This window comes from Pyrgilauda ruficollis, unplaced genomic scaffold (genome assembly GCF_017590135.1).
Source record: "Pyrgilauda ruficollis isolate IOZ18807 unplaced genomic scaffold, ASM1759013v1 scaffold38, whole genome shotgun sequence".
Lineage (NCBI taxonomy): Eukaryota > Metazoa > Chordata > Aves > Passeriformes > Passeridae > Pyrgilauda > Pyrgilauda ruficollis.
The window spans coordinates 7,080,955-7,097,295 of record NW_024525267.1 but is presented as its reverse complement, the minus strand read 5'-3'; the positions used below and the strand labels follow the sequence as shown (position 1 = coordinate 7,097,295).

General features: G+C 43.1%; 1 protein-coding gene across 1 annotated transcript in view; it reads left to right on the top strand.

Moving 5' to 3' along the window:
• Nucleotides 1-8,020, top strand: part of JAG2 (jagged canonical Notch ligand 2) — a 68,956-nt gene extending 60,936 nt beyond the window's left edge. Inside the window, exons 23-26 of the mRNA XM_041476347.1 lie at nt 889-1,134; nt 1,572-1,703; nt 2,724-2,880; nt 5,715-8,020. Coding sequence (XP_041332281.1) covers nt 889-1,134; nt 1,572-1,703; nt 2,724-2,880; nt 5,715-6,187 — 1,008 coding nt within the window. The 3' untranslated portion in view covers nt 6,188-8,020. The remainder of the gene's footprint in view (nt 1-888; nt 1,135-1,571; nt 1,704-2,723; nt 2,881-5,714) is intronic.
• Nucleotides 8,021-16,341: the final 8,321 nt, after the last annotated feature.

Below are 16,341 nucleotides of genomic sequence, written 5' to 3'. Positions count from 1 at the left end.
TTCCAAGGTGGAGGACATGTAGGAAGAGATTTTTCGCTGGGTATCAACTGCCTTTTTGTATTGTTCTTCAGTAGCTTTATGAATTGACAGCTTTCAACCTTTGTGTATTTCTTGTGGACTAGATCCTGGCAGTTTTGTGACTGAGGAAAAGAAAGACCTAAATGCAGACTGAACATGTGCCTTAAATTCAACTCATCCACGTGTGGTATTAGGTTTCTTCCATTGTAATGGAATCCTTGCACTTTCTTGCTGACAATTGTGCTTTAAGAAATCCTTAAGTTCCTAATAGCTGTACAGTACTATGTAGGATCTTAAAGGCTTAATGGAATTGTAGAATATCTTGAGTTGAAGGGATCCCCAAGGATTATCCAAGTGCAGTTCCTGGAATGGAGCTGTGCTTGGAAACTGCTGCTCCCCAGTAATTTGTGGGTACCAGCAAACTGTTACCTTTTGGGAGCATGGTTGGAGTGGTTGTGCTTATCAGCAATGTACATCAGCTCTTAACATATTCAGCATTCTCTGGCAGGGGTCTCAGTTATGAATATTGAAGAAATTATTCTTTGTGGAGATATTGCTCTTTCTATATTGTAGAAGCCTGGAGGACTAGATTAAAATAAATGCCTAAATTTCTGTATAACTGAGTTAAGTGGGACCAATCTATAAACTTTAAGGAGATATGCCCAGTCAGTGATTATCAGATTATCTTTGCACAGATTTTTACTCTTGTGTCTGTACTAAATGTCCTCATTTTGTGGAAGAGCAGATCCATCTGCTTATGGAACTACAGCAGTATCAAAAGACAGCTATTTTTCTGTGTGAATTGTTTATTTGGATTTGATGCATGAGAGCAACTACCTGTAACAGTGCTTCATTTTTTTTATTTCCTAGGTGTGGTGTGGAAAAAAGCCTTGTCTGTTACATAAATACTGGGATAATTCCAATAACCAGTGTCCCATGGGTCAAGAATGCCAGGAGAAGTATATGAAATGCTTTCAGCCACCATGCACAGACTGGGGAGAATGCAGTGCCTCTGAACCTCTGCCTATCAATATCAAGTGTCTGCCTAATTCTGGGTACTTGGACAATGACTGTGCTAGAATTACTTTAATTTTTAATGGAGACAAAGTCCCCCAGGTGAGAATGGAATTTTAAATGAAGTGTGGCAATATATGAAGGGATCTATTCTATGTCAGAGCATGCAAGATTAAGGTTTCTAATATGACTCCTTGCTATTGTAAGCTTGAAAATTTTATTACTAGACTCCTGTTGCTTTTAATTGAGAATTGTCTAAAGAGTGAGGCAAAATTTGGGTTTGTCCTGAATATCCTATCTTCTTGAGTCTTGAAGAACTATTTACATTTCAAGCTCAGACTGTACTAACATAGTTGTGCAAGCTCAGTTTTTTGCCCTTCATTCCAAAACCCTGTTCTTCACTTTTCTGCCCTTTCTTGCTCCCCTCTTTTCTGCCTAAGTTGCAGTTCTTAGCAACTGCAAGGACTCTGATGATCCTTCTTTTTACATGCTGTTTCTTACTTGAACTAAAATGACACAATCTCCCTTGCTTCTAACAGGGCACTACAACAGAAAATATCTGTTCTGAAATCCGGTATTTACCAGCTACTAGGACTGTTTCTAGGGACAGAACTCTGATAATATTGTGTGATCCATCTTACTCCACAGAGAACGCAGTGGAAGTTGCTATTGTAAGTATGAGATGTGTGTGTATGTATATACAAATACGTTTTCTTATTAGTTTTTGCTGGGGAAGAAGTTGTTCAAGCATGTTTTACTTGAATGCGGTGGTGGACCAATCTGTGGCCTAGTCTTGTCTGCAAAGCAATTTTGTGATCTCACAATTTCCTACACTGCACACTGCCAGAGAGCTGAAACTGCAGGTTTTGTTAATGACAGGTGGCTACTACAAGCTCATGATAAATTACTCTAAAGACTAGTTCAGCCCAAATTGGTGGACAGGTGTCTACTTGTTCTGTCAGAAATCTTGGGCTCTTGACCTTCTCAGTAAGGAGATATGGTTACAGTTGGCTGGCTTGTTCTTGAGAAGAGATTTCTGCTGTGCATTTAGTGTATGGCTGCTTCAGGGATGTTCCTTAAACATAAGGTACTAAGTGAGAAGTGGAAGAAGGTGCAAGTCAGGTAGATGCAAGTGACTGTTGCCCTAATGAACTAAGACTTATTTTAGATGCCTTTACAGCTCAATCACTCCATGCCTGTGTATGGCTTAGTTTTCAAGAAAGAGTTAATCTTCATGGTAAATGAAGTCACGCAGAAGCTGGACTGTCTGTGTCTGCTAGTACTGTAAAGAGCATGCTGAGCCATGATGCAGGGACCAAAGTGTATGGTATAAATAGAGCAGACTGTTATTAGTCCAAGCTTCTATCTAGATAATCCACATGTCTTGAACTGCTCCAGACTATGACTAAGTTTAGCTCATCAGTTTAAGTAACATGGAAGTCACTGCCTATCCTTTGAGGTATGTTAAATTAACAAGTAGGTGTGCTACCCACCAAGTCTGACACTGCATCTGCAGTTTGGGTAGAGCCAGCCATGCTGTTGCTGTGGTAAGCTTTTAGAGAGCTGTTTGTAGCTACTGTCAGGCAAATTGAACTGAGTGAACTCAGTTAAGATGCTTCTGGATTTAAAAGTGCATTTCCATGTTCAGGTGACTGCAATAACTTCTTGCTTTCCCCCTTCACTCCCTTTAGTCCTTTGTCCCACACCGAGATGAACAAGATAACAGCCTCATTCAGAATGCTGCTAATACAATAGTAAATGCTATCACCAAGCGACAGAACAGCACGGTCATGTTGGCAGTAACTGAAGTCAAAGTCGAGACCATCGTTGTGGGGAACTCATCATCAGGTAAGGTTCCAGTGCATACCTTCTCTGTGGTGTGTTTTTTGTTCCCCTGCTGTCAGACTTCTTATCTTTCTTCACACATTGGAGAAAATGATCCAACAGGTTGTGTCTTTAGTTGCCGTTACTAACTGAAGAGAAAGCAGCTTTGAGGTCAAGTTTCTGTGCTTGTGTGCTAGTTTAAACTTAACCTTATCCCTAATGCGATATGCCCCGATACTCTTGCCATGGTTTTGGTTCTGACTTCCAGCCCAGCTCTCCAGCCCAAGCACACCTTTCGTAAGACCAGGAGTTGTTGTGTGCAGTTCCAATCCTGTCCAGTTCTCCTACATTAGCCTTAAACCAGCCTCAGCCCTTGATGCTGCTGCACTGACGCTGTGAGGAAATGAAAATATTGGGAGAGGGAAGGTGTGGTGTGATACCAATCTCTTCTGAAGTGCTCGTGGGCTATTTATTTACCTTAACAAGAGTTAAAGATGTCTAGTTTCTTCCAAGCCTTGGCCATGATGTAAAACTTCGCTCTCTTTTTCAACATGTGTTTCTCACTAGTGCACAGCTGGCTTGAAATGTAGCATTCATTCCTCTTTAAGAGGATATAGTGTGATTGGAGACCTTTATCTCTGAATGCTGACTCTCCAAGAGCTGTGCCAAACTAAGTTATTGGAGGTTTTGCATGCCTGTGTTGCTGCCTGGGGCAGGCAGGAGATGGGCTTGTGGAAGACTGCTGGTAGGCTCAAGTTCAACTAAGCCCCAGAGTGAAAATCTTACAATGGTAGGAGGCTCTCCCAACTTTTTCCTAGATCTCCCCAACATAATCTTCTGGAAGATCTTCCATCCATAGTCTAAACAATTAGGAGATTGCCTGGTTCCACTTCCCTTGCATTTTCCTTCTAGGAAATGTCTTTCATCTGTTAAAGTCTTGGCAAATGCACTGTTTCCTCAGCTCTCCTGAAGGAGTGTGCTTGCCTTAAACAGCAGTTGTGTGGAAGATAAGGATTTGAGCTGGGATTTTGGCATGCCTCAGCCTCTGGCTTTTCTGATTGCAAATTAAATTCTAGGGCTAAAGGGCTGCAAATTACTTCTCCCAGCTCTATTTAAAGATTTAAAGATTCTCCCAAAATAGTGGATTCATTTGGATTTACTTGCAAAATGGTTTCCAGACTTCTCATTTTAATATGGGTGCTCAGTATTGACCAGTGGCCCTTAGTTCTTTAGGTGGAGTTGTTATGAGGCCAACTGTAACCTGGTTTTGGATTTTATTTGTTTTGTTGCTGTCCCTTAATTGGTTGAGGTGGGTGAAAACCTAGCATGTGTAAAGCCCTATGTGTTGAGAGTCTCATTTCTGTGGGACGCTCAAGTGTCTAGGTGGAGCTGATGATAATTTAGATGCTTCATTGACTTCCTCAAGCTTTAAGTAGCCTGAATTTAGCATCTGTATGCCAAAAATTACCTGTTACTAAGTGAACTTGCATCCATGGTCATATGATGAAATAATAGATGTGATAGCAGTGAGAATGCAAGCTTTGTATTCTAATCTTGGAGAAGCTGTTATGAAGAGCTCCTTTTTCTTTGAAGTATTTCTCCCATTCAGGATTTAATGTTAGGTTGCTTATGAAAAATCAGGAGAGAATAGCAGTTACTCATGTGAGTGCAATCCTTCCCGTAACTGTTAAAATACTATTTTGAGATCCCTTGAGGCCAGCCATGTTGGCAGTGTACTCACCTTCCTGTACCAAAAGGAAATGTTTGAGAATGTGTCACATTCCACATAAGAATGTGCTCAGAAGGCACCTGAACATCGGAGCGAAGGACTGTGGTGTTGAAACATTGGTTGTTTTTGTATAGTCATTTCCAGGTTATTCTGTAAGCAGATGTCGTAAAACTGCTGAGGAAATTTATGTTTGGATCAGGCATTAGAGTGGTGGGTTGACAGCATTTGTCTGCAGACCTGTTGAACAGTCCTGTTGCTCTCTATAAAAACAAAACACCTCATCTATTGTTGCCCCTTACCATGTGAGTTTTTGCTTATCAAGAACTGAAAAAAGCTGTTATTCTCTCCTAGCTGTACAGTTCTTGAGGAAGGGGGCAGAAGAAATCCAAATATACATAAAATTTTCAGAAATATTTTCCTAGAGAAATAATCTGTGCCTGTGTGGCTGGGAGAACACTGTAGAGGTTTGGATTGAGAGAGTGGAGAAAAGCAATTGCCTCAACCTTTTGTTCATTGAGCAGTGAAGACGCTTCTCCCGTGGGCAGATATTCTGGTATTTCATCCTGAGGTAGAACAGGAACTTGCTGAAGAATTCATGACCAATTTGGTTACGTAGCCCTAACCTGGATGTTTTTGGAGATCACTAATACATAAATGTCTGTAGATACTGATGGTAAAGGACTCCTCATTCTGATGATAAATGCAGGTGCAAGTGCCAGTACTTCTAGAGCAACTTAGGGGCACAGTACTCCATTGTCTGCCTCCTGCTAGGATAAGGTTTTTCTTCTAACAGGATTACTCAGGTTTTGTCAGCCAACTTTGCATAGGTGCTACAGAAAGATGCTACTTAACAAAACCCGTTTGTTGGAGGGGACAGAAGATCTCAAATGGAGCTTTCCCCCCTCATCATTAATCATGTAAATCTAAACTAGTAAAGAGCACTTTCAGATGGACCTGGTGCATTCAGGCAGTTGTTATTGTGCTGTAAAAACATCTTCCTTCCTTTCTCCTAAAAATGGTCCAGGAGGATCACCTGTAGTCAAGTATGGATCCTTCTCTTGCAAATGTCCAGTGTTATGTATCTTGTTCTGTTAACACGAGACTTTATTTCTTTCCATTTGCCCTCCAGATTATTTGGTTCCAATTCTTTGTGCGGTATTTAGCATTGTGTGGCTGACTTGTATAATCATCTGCGTGTGGTGGACTCGGAAGAGAAGAAAAGAGAGAGAGAGAAGCCGTCCTCCCAGAGAAGAGGGTGCCAATAACCAGTGGGCACCTTTAAATCCCATAAGAAATCCTATAGACAGATCTTACAGTAACAAAGACATTCGTTATGAATGCAAAAACTTCATATCTCCTCAAAAGAGAACTTGTGATGCGGTGGAGGAGTATGTAGAGTATGAGGAAGAGGAGGATGAAGAGGAGGAAAGAGATGAGGAAATGGACAAATTCCTCTCTCACAAACTCGCAAAGCCTTTGCCAACAAAGGTGTCTGACACATCAGAGAGCAGTCCAGTAAAGAAATCCCACCAAATAGGCAAAATGGACAACAGATCTGTAAAAAATGTGAATGCATCAAACTTTGAAGGCAGTAGAGACTAACCTGTATTTGGGATGTAGGCAGACTGCGCCTGCACTTGCTGGGGAGGGGAAAAATTGACATCTCCACTTTGCATCAAGGACTAAAAATATCTGGAGTCAAATGTTCATAGTTTCTTTATTTTGCGTAAAAAAAATAAATAAAAATAATAAATAAAATTTATTTTGTTTCTTTAGCCTTGTATAAATTATTCAATGACTGTCAGATGAAAAAAAAAATGAGTAATCTTTGATAGTTGCTATTTTTGTAAAGTTTACTTATAATACACTCGCTGTGTGGCAGAGGAGAGGTTGTATTTTCAATATGTGTAAAGTTTATTACAAAAGACTGTACACTGTTTACAGAATGTATTTCTTTTTATTACTTGCTCTAATTTAATGGTGGCTTTAAAACCTCCTGGTTGAGGAAATTGTGTGAACTTTAAACTGCTTTCTTGACTTTGAATCTCTATTAATGGCAGCTCACTGCACTTGTTACGTTAGTAGCTTCTGTAAGATTTTTTCCAAATTTGCCTTACACACTTTGTAATAGGAACAAAAAAAAAAATTATAGAGATCTTTCAACTGTGGTTTAAAAGTGGCCTTTTTATTTCTGTTGAATTACTTTAGAATTGCAGTATTGAAGCATGTGACAAGTGCCTTGAGATTAAACTTTTTCTATAGCAACTGTCAAAGACTGCCATATCAATATAGTAAAATTGTGAGAACTCTAGGTTCCCCAACTGACACAGTTTATTTTCTAATAGTGAAAGTGCTTTTTTTGTAAATATGTACATATTAAATGAATCACTCTGTATATTTGATTTAATAAGTTAAATATTTTGGTCTTTTTTTTTTTTTTTTACATGTCATTCCTTTTAATTTATGTTGCAGAAAAGGAGGTTCTATGGCAGTTTATAAGACTTTCTTTGGTATTATGTCCAGATTAGAAAATGATGTTAATACAATCAATGTTAGAAATCTGTTGCTCATTTGTATTTACATAGGAACATAACCACTTATGTGTAAATAGATCCAGAAATGTTTGTTTATCCCCATGTTCAGCCCATCTCAAGAACACTAACGGGTGCATCTACTGTACAGTACCAACATAGAGAGGCATTGTTTTTTCTTTTGTGAATATGTTAATTACATGTGGTATTACTTTTTTTTGCGTTTAAATACAGGCCTAATGAAGGGAACAATATTTTCCTCAGTCTTGTTTCTGTTGTGCTTTATTCATCTTTCGCTCTAAAGGAAAAAGGCTGGCAAGCTCAGAGGATGGGAGTACCTCAGTAGAAATGGTTAAATGTTATGGAAGGCTTATGCCTTTTTTTTTTTTTTTAAGGCTTTTATTATTGCTGTTAACTGGGCAGACTATAAGTTTATTTTAATTACTGAAGAAGCATAACACTACATACACCTAGTTACCCTGCCACTGAGAGGAACGGATGTCTGAGAGTGTAAACTCTGGCCCACGAACAATGTAAACATGAATGTTTTGAAACCAGTTATTTTATATGGGAATGCAGGATTTGCTTTGCAGGATCATCTGTTTTAGTACATTTTTTTGACATGTTCTTAAAAAAACCTTTCAGAAAAGAAACTATTTATTAAAGCATTTTATAATGATGTTTGTTGTAACTTTTTTACTTGTGCTAAATATTCAAAACTTATTTTGATAACCTGGTTAGGAGTTAGTTTAGAAAAGGGTACTATCCTTCTCATGTTCCCCAGTATAATCCTGAGTATTTAAACCAAAAACACTTTTTTTCTGCTACTCTTGTAACTTTTTGTACTGTAATGCTGCTGTCTTCCATAATCTAATAAAATGATTCCCTCATTGTGTGTAAGATACTTCAGATTGTTGTTTGCTTTCTAAGCGCTTGGAGCTCAGATGTGACCAGGCTGAAGAGAGGAGTGAAAGTCCAGGTTTAATTCCCGGCACTTCCCGTAACCCGAGCGTGCAGCACCGAGCGCCAACGCTTCCTGAGCCGCGGGCAGCCTGCGGAGGAGGTGCTGTCCCTGGGCCTTAGGGACACCTCCAGCTCTCCCTGCAGAGCACAGGGGCTGTGTTTAGCTGCCAGCAGTTGGACTGGATCATCCCTGTGCGCACCATCCAGCTCGGGATGTTCTGTGTGTTCCACGTGCCTGTTCTGCAGTGGTTCTTCTCCTGGCTGCTCAGTGAAGCCTTCTCTGAGCAGTTTGGCTTCCTGGGGTGAGAAGAGGGCTGGCTGAGCATGCAGGGGCCTGAGGAGTGTCCTTTCCCAACTGAGCTGGATTTTGAAGTAATACTTTTCTCTACTCTCTCTGAAGTAATCCTTTTCTCTACTCTTTGCAGCCATTCAGAGCTTTTACATGTCATGCTCCAATCTCAGTTGATGTTTATTCCCGTTTCTCTAAGAGTTCTTTTGTATATGACGTTTTACGTAGTAAAAGATAAATTCCTGTAAGATAATATGGAAAATAAAAGTTGAATTTATCCTAGTAGCTATCAGCATCTGAGGCAGAATTCTAGATTCTAGCAGAGGTTTTGCTCCAGTCATCATGCAGCTACTTTTTTTTGCTTTTGCTTGGAGTATTTGCTTGTCTTCACTGTGACAGAAACAACTCTTAGCTCAGTCAGTCCTCAAAATCTAATTCTGTTATCTTTCTCTAAAGGAGAAATAATAGGTTTATGTATGTTTGGAATAGGTCACTGCTGTTCTGTCGTTTGGTCGTGAGCTGGCTGACTGCTCCCAAAGGTGCTAATTCTGCTTCTTCCCAGTACTGAAGTAGCAAGGGGGCACACCAGTGGTCATCACCCACTGTTCTAAACAAAAGGATTGATCCTATGTCCAGGAGTTATTCCTCTGTGGATTCACAAAAAAAAACACAGGCAAATGTTCCATTTTGTAGTGCCCTTTTTTCTGCCAAAACCAAGAATGATTTGATGCCTCCTTCATGTGATGAGCGACTTATGTACACTGAGATACGTGAAACAAGATTAATAAGTTTAGGAGGATAAACAAAAAGTAAACTTTCTGACTTCCACAAATTAACCTTGATCAATTTTATGCAGATCTTATTTCTATGTGCTCTTAAATTACTTGCATGTCTCCACATGCCTCATCTCACCTAATTCAGTAGTTTTGTTTCATCTTGATTTATTTTTACAGATGTTGCTCTTGCATCTCAACTTCTTCTGATGCACATGTGCTAAGCATTATGGTCCTGCCAAAATCCTCTCTGTTGCAAGAACTACATAATGAGGCAAAACTAATAAATGGACTCATGTGATTTCTCTAAGCCATGAGTAGTTCTGGGTTAATTTTTCTTCCTTGATGCTCTTCCCAAGACCTGATGTTAACCTGAAACACCTGCTGAGCTCAGTTTTTTTTTTTGGCCATTGGCTGTTGTCTGGTTTGTTCTCCAGCAGGCCATGTAATTATTACTCTTCAGATCAGACTGTACTTGGATGGCAAGTTAATGTATCCAGCAAAATAACTCACTCTGCCCATACCTTTTCAAGAATAAGCTAAAGGTTGAAAGGCATTTCAGTCACTGCCTTGAAAGCTGCAGAGGACATCAGTTGCAGTTCTAGATATGGGGAAACTTGGACAAAAGGGATGGGGTTAGTGTGTAACAAATTTGCAGAGGAATTTGTGTTAGAGATATGATATGTGTGACTAAATAGAACTCTCTCATTGTTACTGAGTGCTGGTGGTCTGTGCTGGTGCTTTGGATGCACTGGAGAAAGGATGGAACTGAAGAACAGTTCAAGCAGCTTGTGAGCTGTCCTGGGCAGTCTAGTGGTGACCTCTAGGAGGTTTCTTGTGCATGAGGGGAGTAGAGGTTGTCCTTGCTCTTCCTCCATTCTCAACACCAAGGCTGGTGCTTGTATCAAGCTTAGAATATTGCTCTTGCTGTGAAAAAATTACGTGACTCTCTGACTTGCTCTGTTCAGTGCTGCAAAGCAGTCCCTGACTAGCCCTGTGTTCTTATTTCATCACAGGTGGTGAGGTAAAGAAAGGGCTTATAAAACAGTAAAGGAACAAAAGGTCCCCTTAAGAATGAGAGATGAATAAATCCTTCCCAAGTCCATCTTTGTTTCTGTAGGAGTATGTGGAACTCTTTGCTTTTGCTCTGTATACATGATGCTCTGTATATTTTTTCAGTCTGACAGGGACTTAGTCTAAGTGCAAAAATGTCTCTTCTTCAACCACTTGATTGTAAACATGTGCTTGCAATCAAAAGTTTATAAATGAATGCCATAGGTAATATTCCTAAGTTGGAAGTTTTGGGTTCTTTATGAGAATTATTAAATTTCATAGTTCATTGGGTCACTTTTTCCCTTGGAAAAGCTAGATTGCATCCATCTAGGAAATCTGGATGGTTTATACGAATCTCCTTTTTATATTGTGTTTTCTATTTCTAGAGCAAGAAGAAACAGACAATGTACAAGGCAGCGTACATTACAAATGAGCTGAACAGAGACCAACCTGTCCTGTTTCAAAGTTAATAATCTGGGGTTTTCTGCAGACGTACAGCATGATTTTGTAGAAATCCGTCCCAAAAGATACTTTGCACTGTCTTTATGAAAGGAGTACATAAATCAACTACCTTGAGGGACCAATGAGCCAGTCTTTAGAAGCTCAGAAGAAAAGCTGTATTTAATTTTTTCCCCTGGCAACAAAGCTGCTTCAGTTTTTTTCTGGATGGGGAAAAAACCTGAAAAACTTATGCAACATTGAGATGTTTTCACTCATATTAATGTACTCTATCTATATTACTCTTTATAACCACTGAGACACAAGGAATGAATTTGCTTTCCTGAAAGTCAAACTAAGATTTTTTTGGTTTCCAGTGGTGGATAAGGCAGAAGGATCGCTTTGCAGGTGTAAATGTGACATTCTGTAAGGATGCAAGACCATGATTAGGAAGGCATGATGTTTTCTGACCTTTGGGTTCCCAAGAGAGGCTGTTGCTTTCACATATTCTGGCAAAAAGAAGAACCAGCCAGCCAGCCAAACACAAATCCTTCAGCCCTGTTGGATAGGGAGAGACTTGTTAACATGTGTGTCTTTCTCAGCTGCTATCCTATCTTTTCTCCCACCCATCTGAAGGAGGCTTGGGTTGGAGGGGACTTCTCCCTGTGGCAGATTTGCTGTGCTGATAGGTGTGAAAGGAGGTTGGGCAGGGAGCTGTGGAGCAGGTTTGGAAAGTGCTGTGGCAGCGGCCCACAGAATCCCCTTTGAAGGCTTGGCCATCTGCCTGCAGGCATAACTCTGGGCATAACCCCACCTATTCATTAATGAGCCCCACCTGTGGGTGGAAGGTGCTCAGCCAACAGCTGTACTGTGCAGATCAAAGGTCCATCTACTGCAGCATCCTCTGTCCCGCAGTGGCCAGTGGAAGATGCTTACAGAAAGTGCAAGACAGCAGCAAGGGCAGCATGAGCACTTCTCACACCCATCCAGCTCTTTCAGTCAGCAGTTTAGGATCATATTTGATAGGCACCTCTCCTCTGTAGCATCATATAATCCTTTTTATGCTTTTTTTATCGTGTGGCAATGAGTTCCACAACTGCACCATGAATTGGGTGGAAAAGGACTTCATTCTGTTTGTTGTGAGCCTGCTCCTCAATAAGGTGATGTAAAAACAGCAAGCAGTTGCTCCCTTTCCATCTCCACAACCTTTGGGATTTACAGTGCAGACACCACTTTCTCCCTAATTCTTGGAGTTCAAACTCAGTCTTTTCTCTTTCCACTTGCAGGCCTGTTCCAGGCCTTCAGGTGGTTTTCCTATATGACCTCTGTGCCCTTCCAAATTATTCTGTCCCTTTGGAGTCAAGCTGACCAAACTGAACAGCATCTGATGTGTGGGAACCCCCCAAAGGCCACCACTGTTTTATACTCTGTTCAGATCCTTTCTTGACCATCCCTGGTGCACTGGTTTCTTTTTGACCCATGTTGGCTTCAAGACTGATGAGGAAGAAGAGGAGGGTGTTTCATGCCTTGGCTCTGCATGCTCCTGGTTCTTGTTAGAGCAAAGCTGTCTGAATCCCACTGTTCTGAGTGCTGGGATCCCTCTGGAAGCTCACTCTACCTTGTCTGTCTGCAAGGAGCAGCACTGGGGTGTGGGGGTCCCAGTTGTGGGTTTCTCTGGGTCTGGATTGAAGGCACTTGAGATGGTAGTTCATGTTGGGACTCAAGTGTTTATTATTTCTTATCTCACAACCATGAGTTCATCTCACAAGCATGAGTTCGGCAGCTTTTCATTTGAGGGCACAAAATGGCCAACAATCTCTTGTTACACGGTCTTTTAAGACTAAACTATCCAATTAAGAACCAACACCTAGATTATTTTCCCTTTTAACCCAATAACTGATCCCAAAGAGCCCCCAATGTGGACTTTTCTGCCCAATTACAAAATGCCACCCAAACCCATGAAGAAGAAGGAAGAAGAAGCATGAAGAAGAAAGCCATGACAACACTCTGTGCCCTCCATCTTGCTTCCATCCACAACATACTAAAAATCCCAAAACCTAAATTTCCCACCAAGTGATACACCTACACTACTCTCTATAATCTATTTCACACTTTTGTGGATTCTAATCCATCTTGAAGTCTAGGAAACTTTCTCCATGAATGAGGGTCAAAGTCAATGCTCCCTTGGGGGTCAGGACACCCCAGAGCAGACAGGGAAATATTCCAGGTGCCCTGGGCTTCCACATGGGGGTCCACAGTGGGTCTGAGAATTGTGATCCTGCTTATTTGGAGTAGGGTTGGAGTGGGTGGATATGCCAATGACAAGGATTTGTGCACACCAGGCAGTTCAGGAACAAGCCCTGCAGCCTTCCCAGCAGCAAGGAGGCTGAAAAGGATGTGGCATCAGTGAGTGTGGAAGAAGACTGTGTTTTGGGGAATGCTACATCAGTAAGATCTAGAGGTGAGGGTTACATAGGTACCACATTGCACTGGTTCATCCCTCTTCAATTTCTCTGCTGCTGAGGGGCTGTGCCACCAGTCACAGCTGGCACAGCCTGTCCCAGAAGCGGTGAACCCACAGCCCTGCACTCTTCAGGGTGAGGCCGAAAGGGCCACATTAGTGCTGCACCACCACCACGTGTGGTTTGCTGCTGGAGAGGCAGAAAGGAGAAGGAGGAAGGGGTAGGTGGCTGGTGGCCATTGCCCTGTGCCCAGCCCTGGGCTGACATGTGGCTGCTCAAGCTGTGAGGAGAGCATCCCAGGAGGCTTCTCCCCACCATCATCCATCAGAGAGCATCAGCTCTGGTTCATCACTGGGCTGCCTCTTATGAAAAGCTTATGTCATGTCTGACAACTGCTTCAGACAGCTCATTGTTTTGGAGCAGAAGAAATCCTCTGGCAGGGCTATTCTAGGACCTGATACCTTCAAGTGCTGCAAAAAGCAGCTCAAAATTAGTTTTGTGTACCTAGGAGAATTTCAAATAGACATGTAGGTGTAGCATCATTTCAAAACAGTGTATGATAACTGTTCAGGAGAAGGGAGTTGTCCCTCCTTTTGTACCCTTTCTGGCTGTGGGCCCAGGGCCTGACCTCTCCTTGGGTTAGAAATTATGGGACATTTTGTATCTGTTTCTCCTTTTGCCATGTGGCTTATCTAAGTGCTTCCCTCTTTGGTGGTCCCCTCACTGATGTGTGTCTGCATGACTGGGCTCCACTCCAAAATCCTCCATGTGTTACTTACAAGGAGGTGCAAAGGGCTGGGAGAAAGGGCTGATCAGTGCTGAACCCCCGGTCAGCCTGTGCAGGGAATGTGCCAGCCAGCCCTTTTCCTGGCTGAGCCGATATCCCTGACCTGCTCTGCCTTCTGTGGGGCAGAACTGCCCCGGACAGGGCTGCTCCCTCCGCAGGGCACTGCAGGCTCAGTGGCGGCAGCAGTTTCTCTTCCCCACTTCCCAAAAGAAAACTGAAATGGTGAGTGCAGCAGCTTCCCAGTGGGAGGTAAAACTGCTGGAGTTGACCACCTGGGCAAGTTAAAAGGTGAGTGTGGATCTGGATCAGAAAGAGGAAAAAATTCAACAGTGAAGAGCTCTGCTCTCTCCAGACATGCACTGGGAAGTGCAAGGGTGCTGCCTGGGCTCCCTGGGCCGCTGGGATGTGCCTGGATGCCACCCTCGGCCTGGTGAGGCTCCCTGGCACGGTGGCGCAGAGACAGCCCTCATGCACGGCCCCACGGCCAGGCCGGGTCCCCGCGGAGGTCCTGACAGTCTGCTGACATGGCTTTCAGTGCAGATAAGCCAGTGAGGTTATCTCAAGTGCAGCAATATCCCCTGAAAAAGTGAGGAGGAGATCCCTCTTTGCACCGTGTCGCCCTGGATAAAAAGCTGTTAATGGGCAGCCGTGGTGGGAGCGGAGACCCAGCAGCTTCTGCGGGCGCCGTGAGGCAGCAGCTCGGCTGGGTGGGACCCGAGCACAGGGCAGTGCACGGAGCACATGGCCGACATTTTCCAGCCTGGGTGTTTGAATTTTGCTCTATATTTAGTGCCACAAACGAGTGCTTTGATTCGCAGTGTTTCCAAGCACCTGCTGCTTCCATTGACTCTGGGGTCTATATGGGTCCCTTCAACCCTCGGGGTTAAGCTGCTCTATCTGCATGCCTAAATTTGGGTACTAAAGGTTGGGAGCTGCGGGTGCTATATTCTGCTGGGGTTTGTGTTTCTCCTGCTGTGGGGCACGGTGCTAATCTGGGGTTTGTGGGCAATGTGTTTTCAAAACAAGGGTGGCTTTGATTTGCCAGTTTCTGGTTCAGCTCATCTGAGCGATTAATCGTTTTTCAGAGCAGGGAGAGATTAAAACTTATAGAAATAAAATCTGAATATGGCTAGCTGCTTCTTCCCAGCAGCAGATGCCTGGCACACACAGTGTGTCTGGTGCAGGACATCCCTCTTGCCGTGAGAGCACTTTCCAAGGCCTGTTCCCTGCACACCCAGTGGAAAGGCTGAGCTCCAATGCTGAATGTGACCACCCTGCTGTCAAAACCTCCAGCTGACTGTGACAGCTCAGCGGGCACTGCTACAAGAGGAGCCAGGGCTGGCCTTTTAAGGAGCCCTGGTCTGGGACTGGGCATAAACACTTTTCCCTTTCATGCTCATTTCCAGGGCAGGTAATTTATGTATCTTGGTAAGAACTGGCAACCATGTCCATGCTTCTGTCCCTTTGTAATATCCTGTTGTTGCTTTCCAGAGAAAAATACCAGCAGACATTCAAGGTTACTTCCTTGGCATGCTCTGTGTGTTTTCAGCCTGATTGTATCTGCACTGTGTGGATGTTTCCTGACATGCTGCATCTCCTCCGCTCTTGCATCACAGGCTGAGCATTAACTGTGCATGCTTTGCTGCAGCAGATCCTTCCTTTCTGACCACAGCCCCAGCTGTCTCACAGGCTTGCTCCAACTCCCAGATTGCTCCTCAGACACTTCATGGTGCTGGAGAGACCTTGAAGCAGTCTTCCTCCAGAGCAGGAGATGATGAGTGACTGTGGCATGGATCAGATGCCCACAGAGGTGCTGGAAAGGGCCCTCACTTCTCTGATTGCGAGACAAATGAGGTGTCTCAAAGGTGGCTTTAAAACGTGACCCTCATGGCAGGCTGACTGCTCCCAAATGCTGTTCTGGTGTCTGGATGAGGAGCAGCTCCAGGATCCAGGTTCACTGAGCTGGCACTGCTCCTTTTGCCCATCCAGACCTTGAGAAGTGTGAGCCCAGGTTTGTTGCTCCCCATTGCTCCGGGATGCCTTGGCATTCCTTGGGGAGGTCAGAGCTCATTCCCCTCTCCACTGCCAGGCCTGGGCTGTGGCAGCACGGTCCAGCCCCAGCTCAGGGCCCCGTGTGTGATGCTGCAGATGAAAGCTGTTGTTTGTTTACAAGCTCTCCTCAATTAGAACTCATTTGCTGCTCACACACTATATTTAAAAGCTCATGTTTAAATCAGAGCTGGTGATTTAGGAGTGCCTGTTTTGTTTTCTTTCCTAGATACATACGATAATTCCTCCACCTGTTAAAAATCTGTTGCTAATATTTGCTGTCAGGTTTCTTTTTTTTGTTGTTTTTTTTAGTCCCCTGCCAGGATAGCCAGGGGCCTGCAAGTGTTTATTTAACTCTAGCTGTTTATTTCTCATAAATTTCTCTGCCTGAAAATCCATTTGGGATCAGAC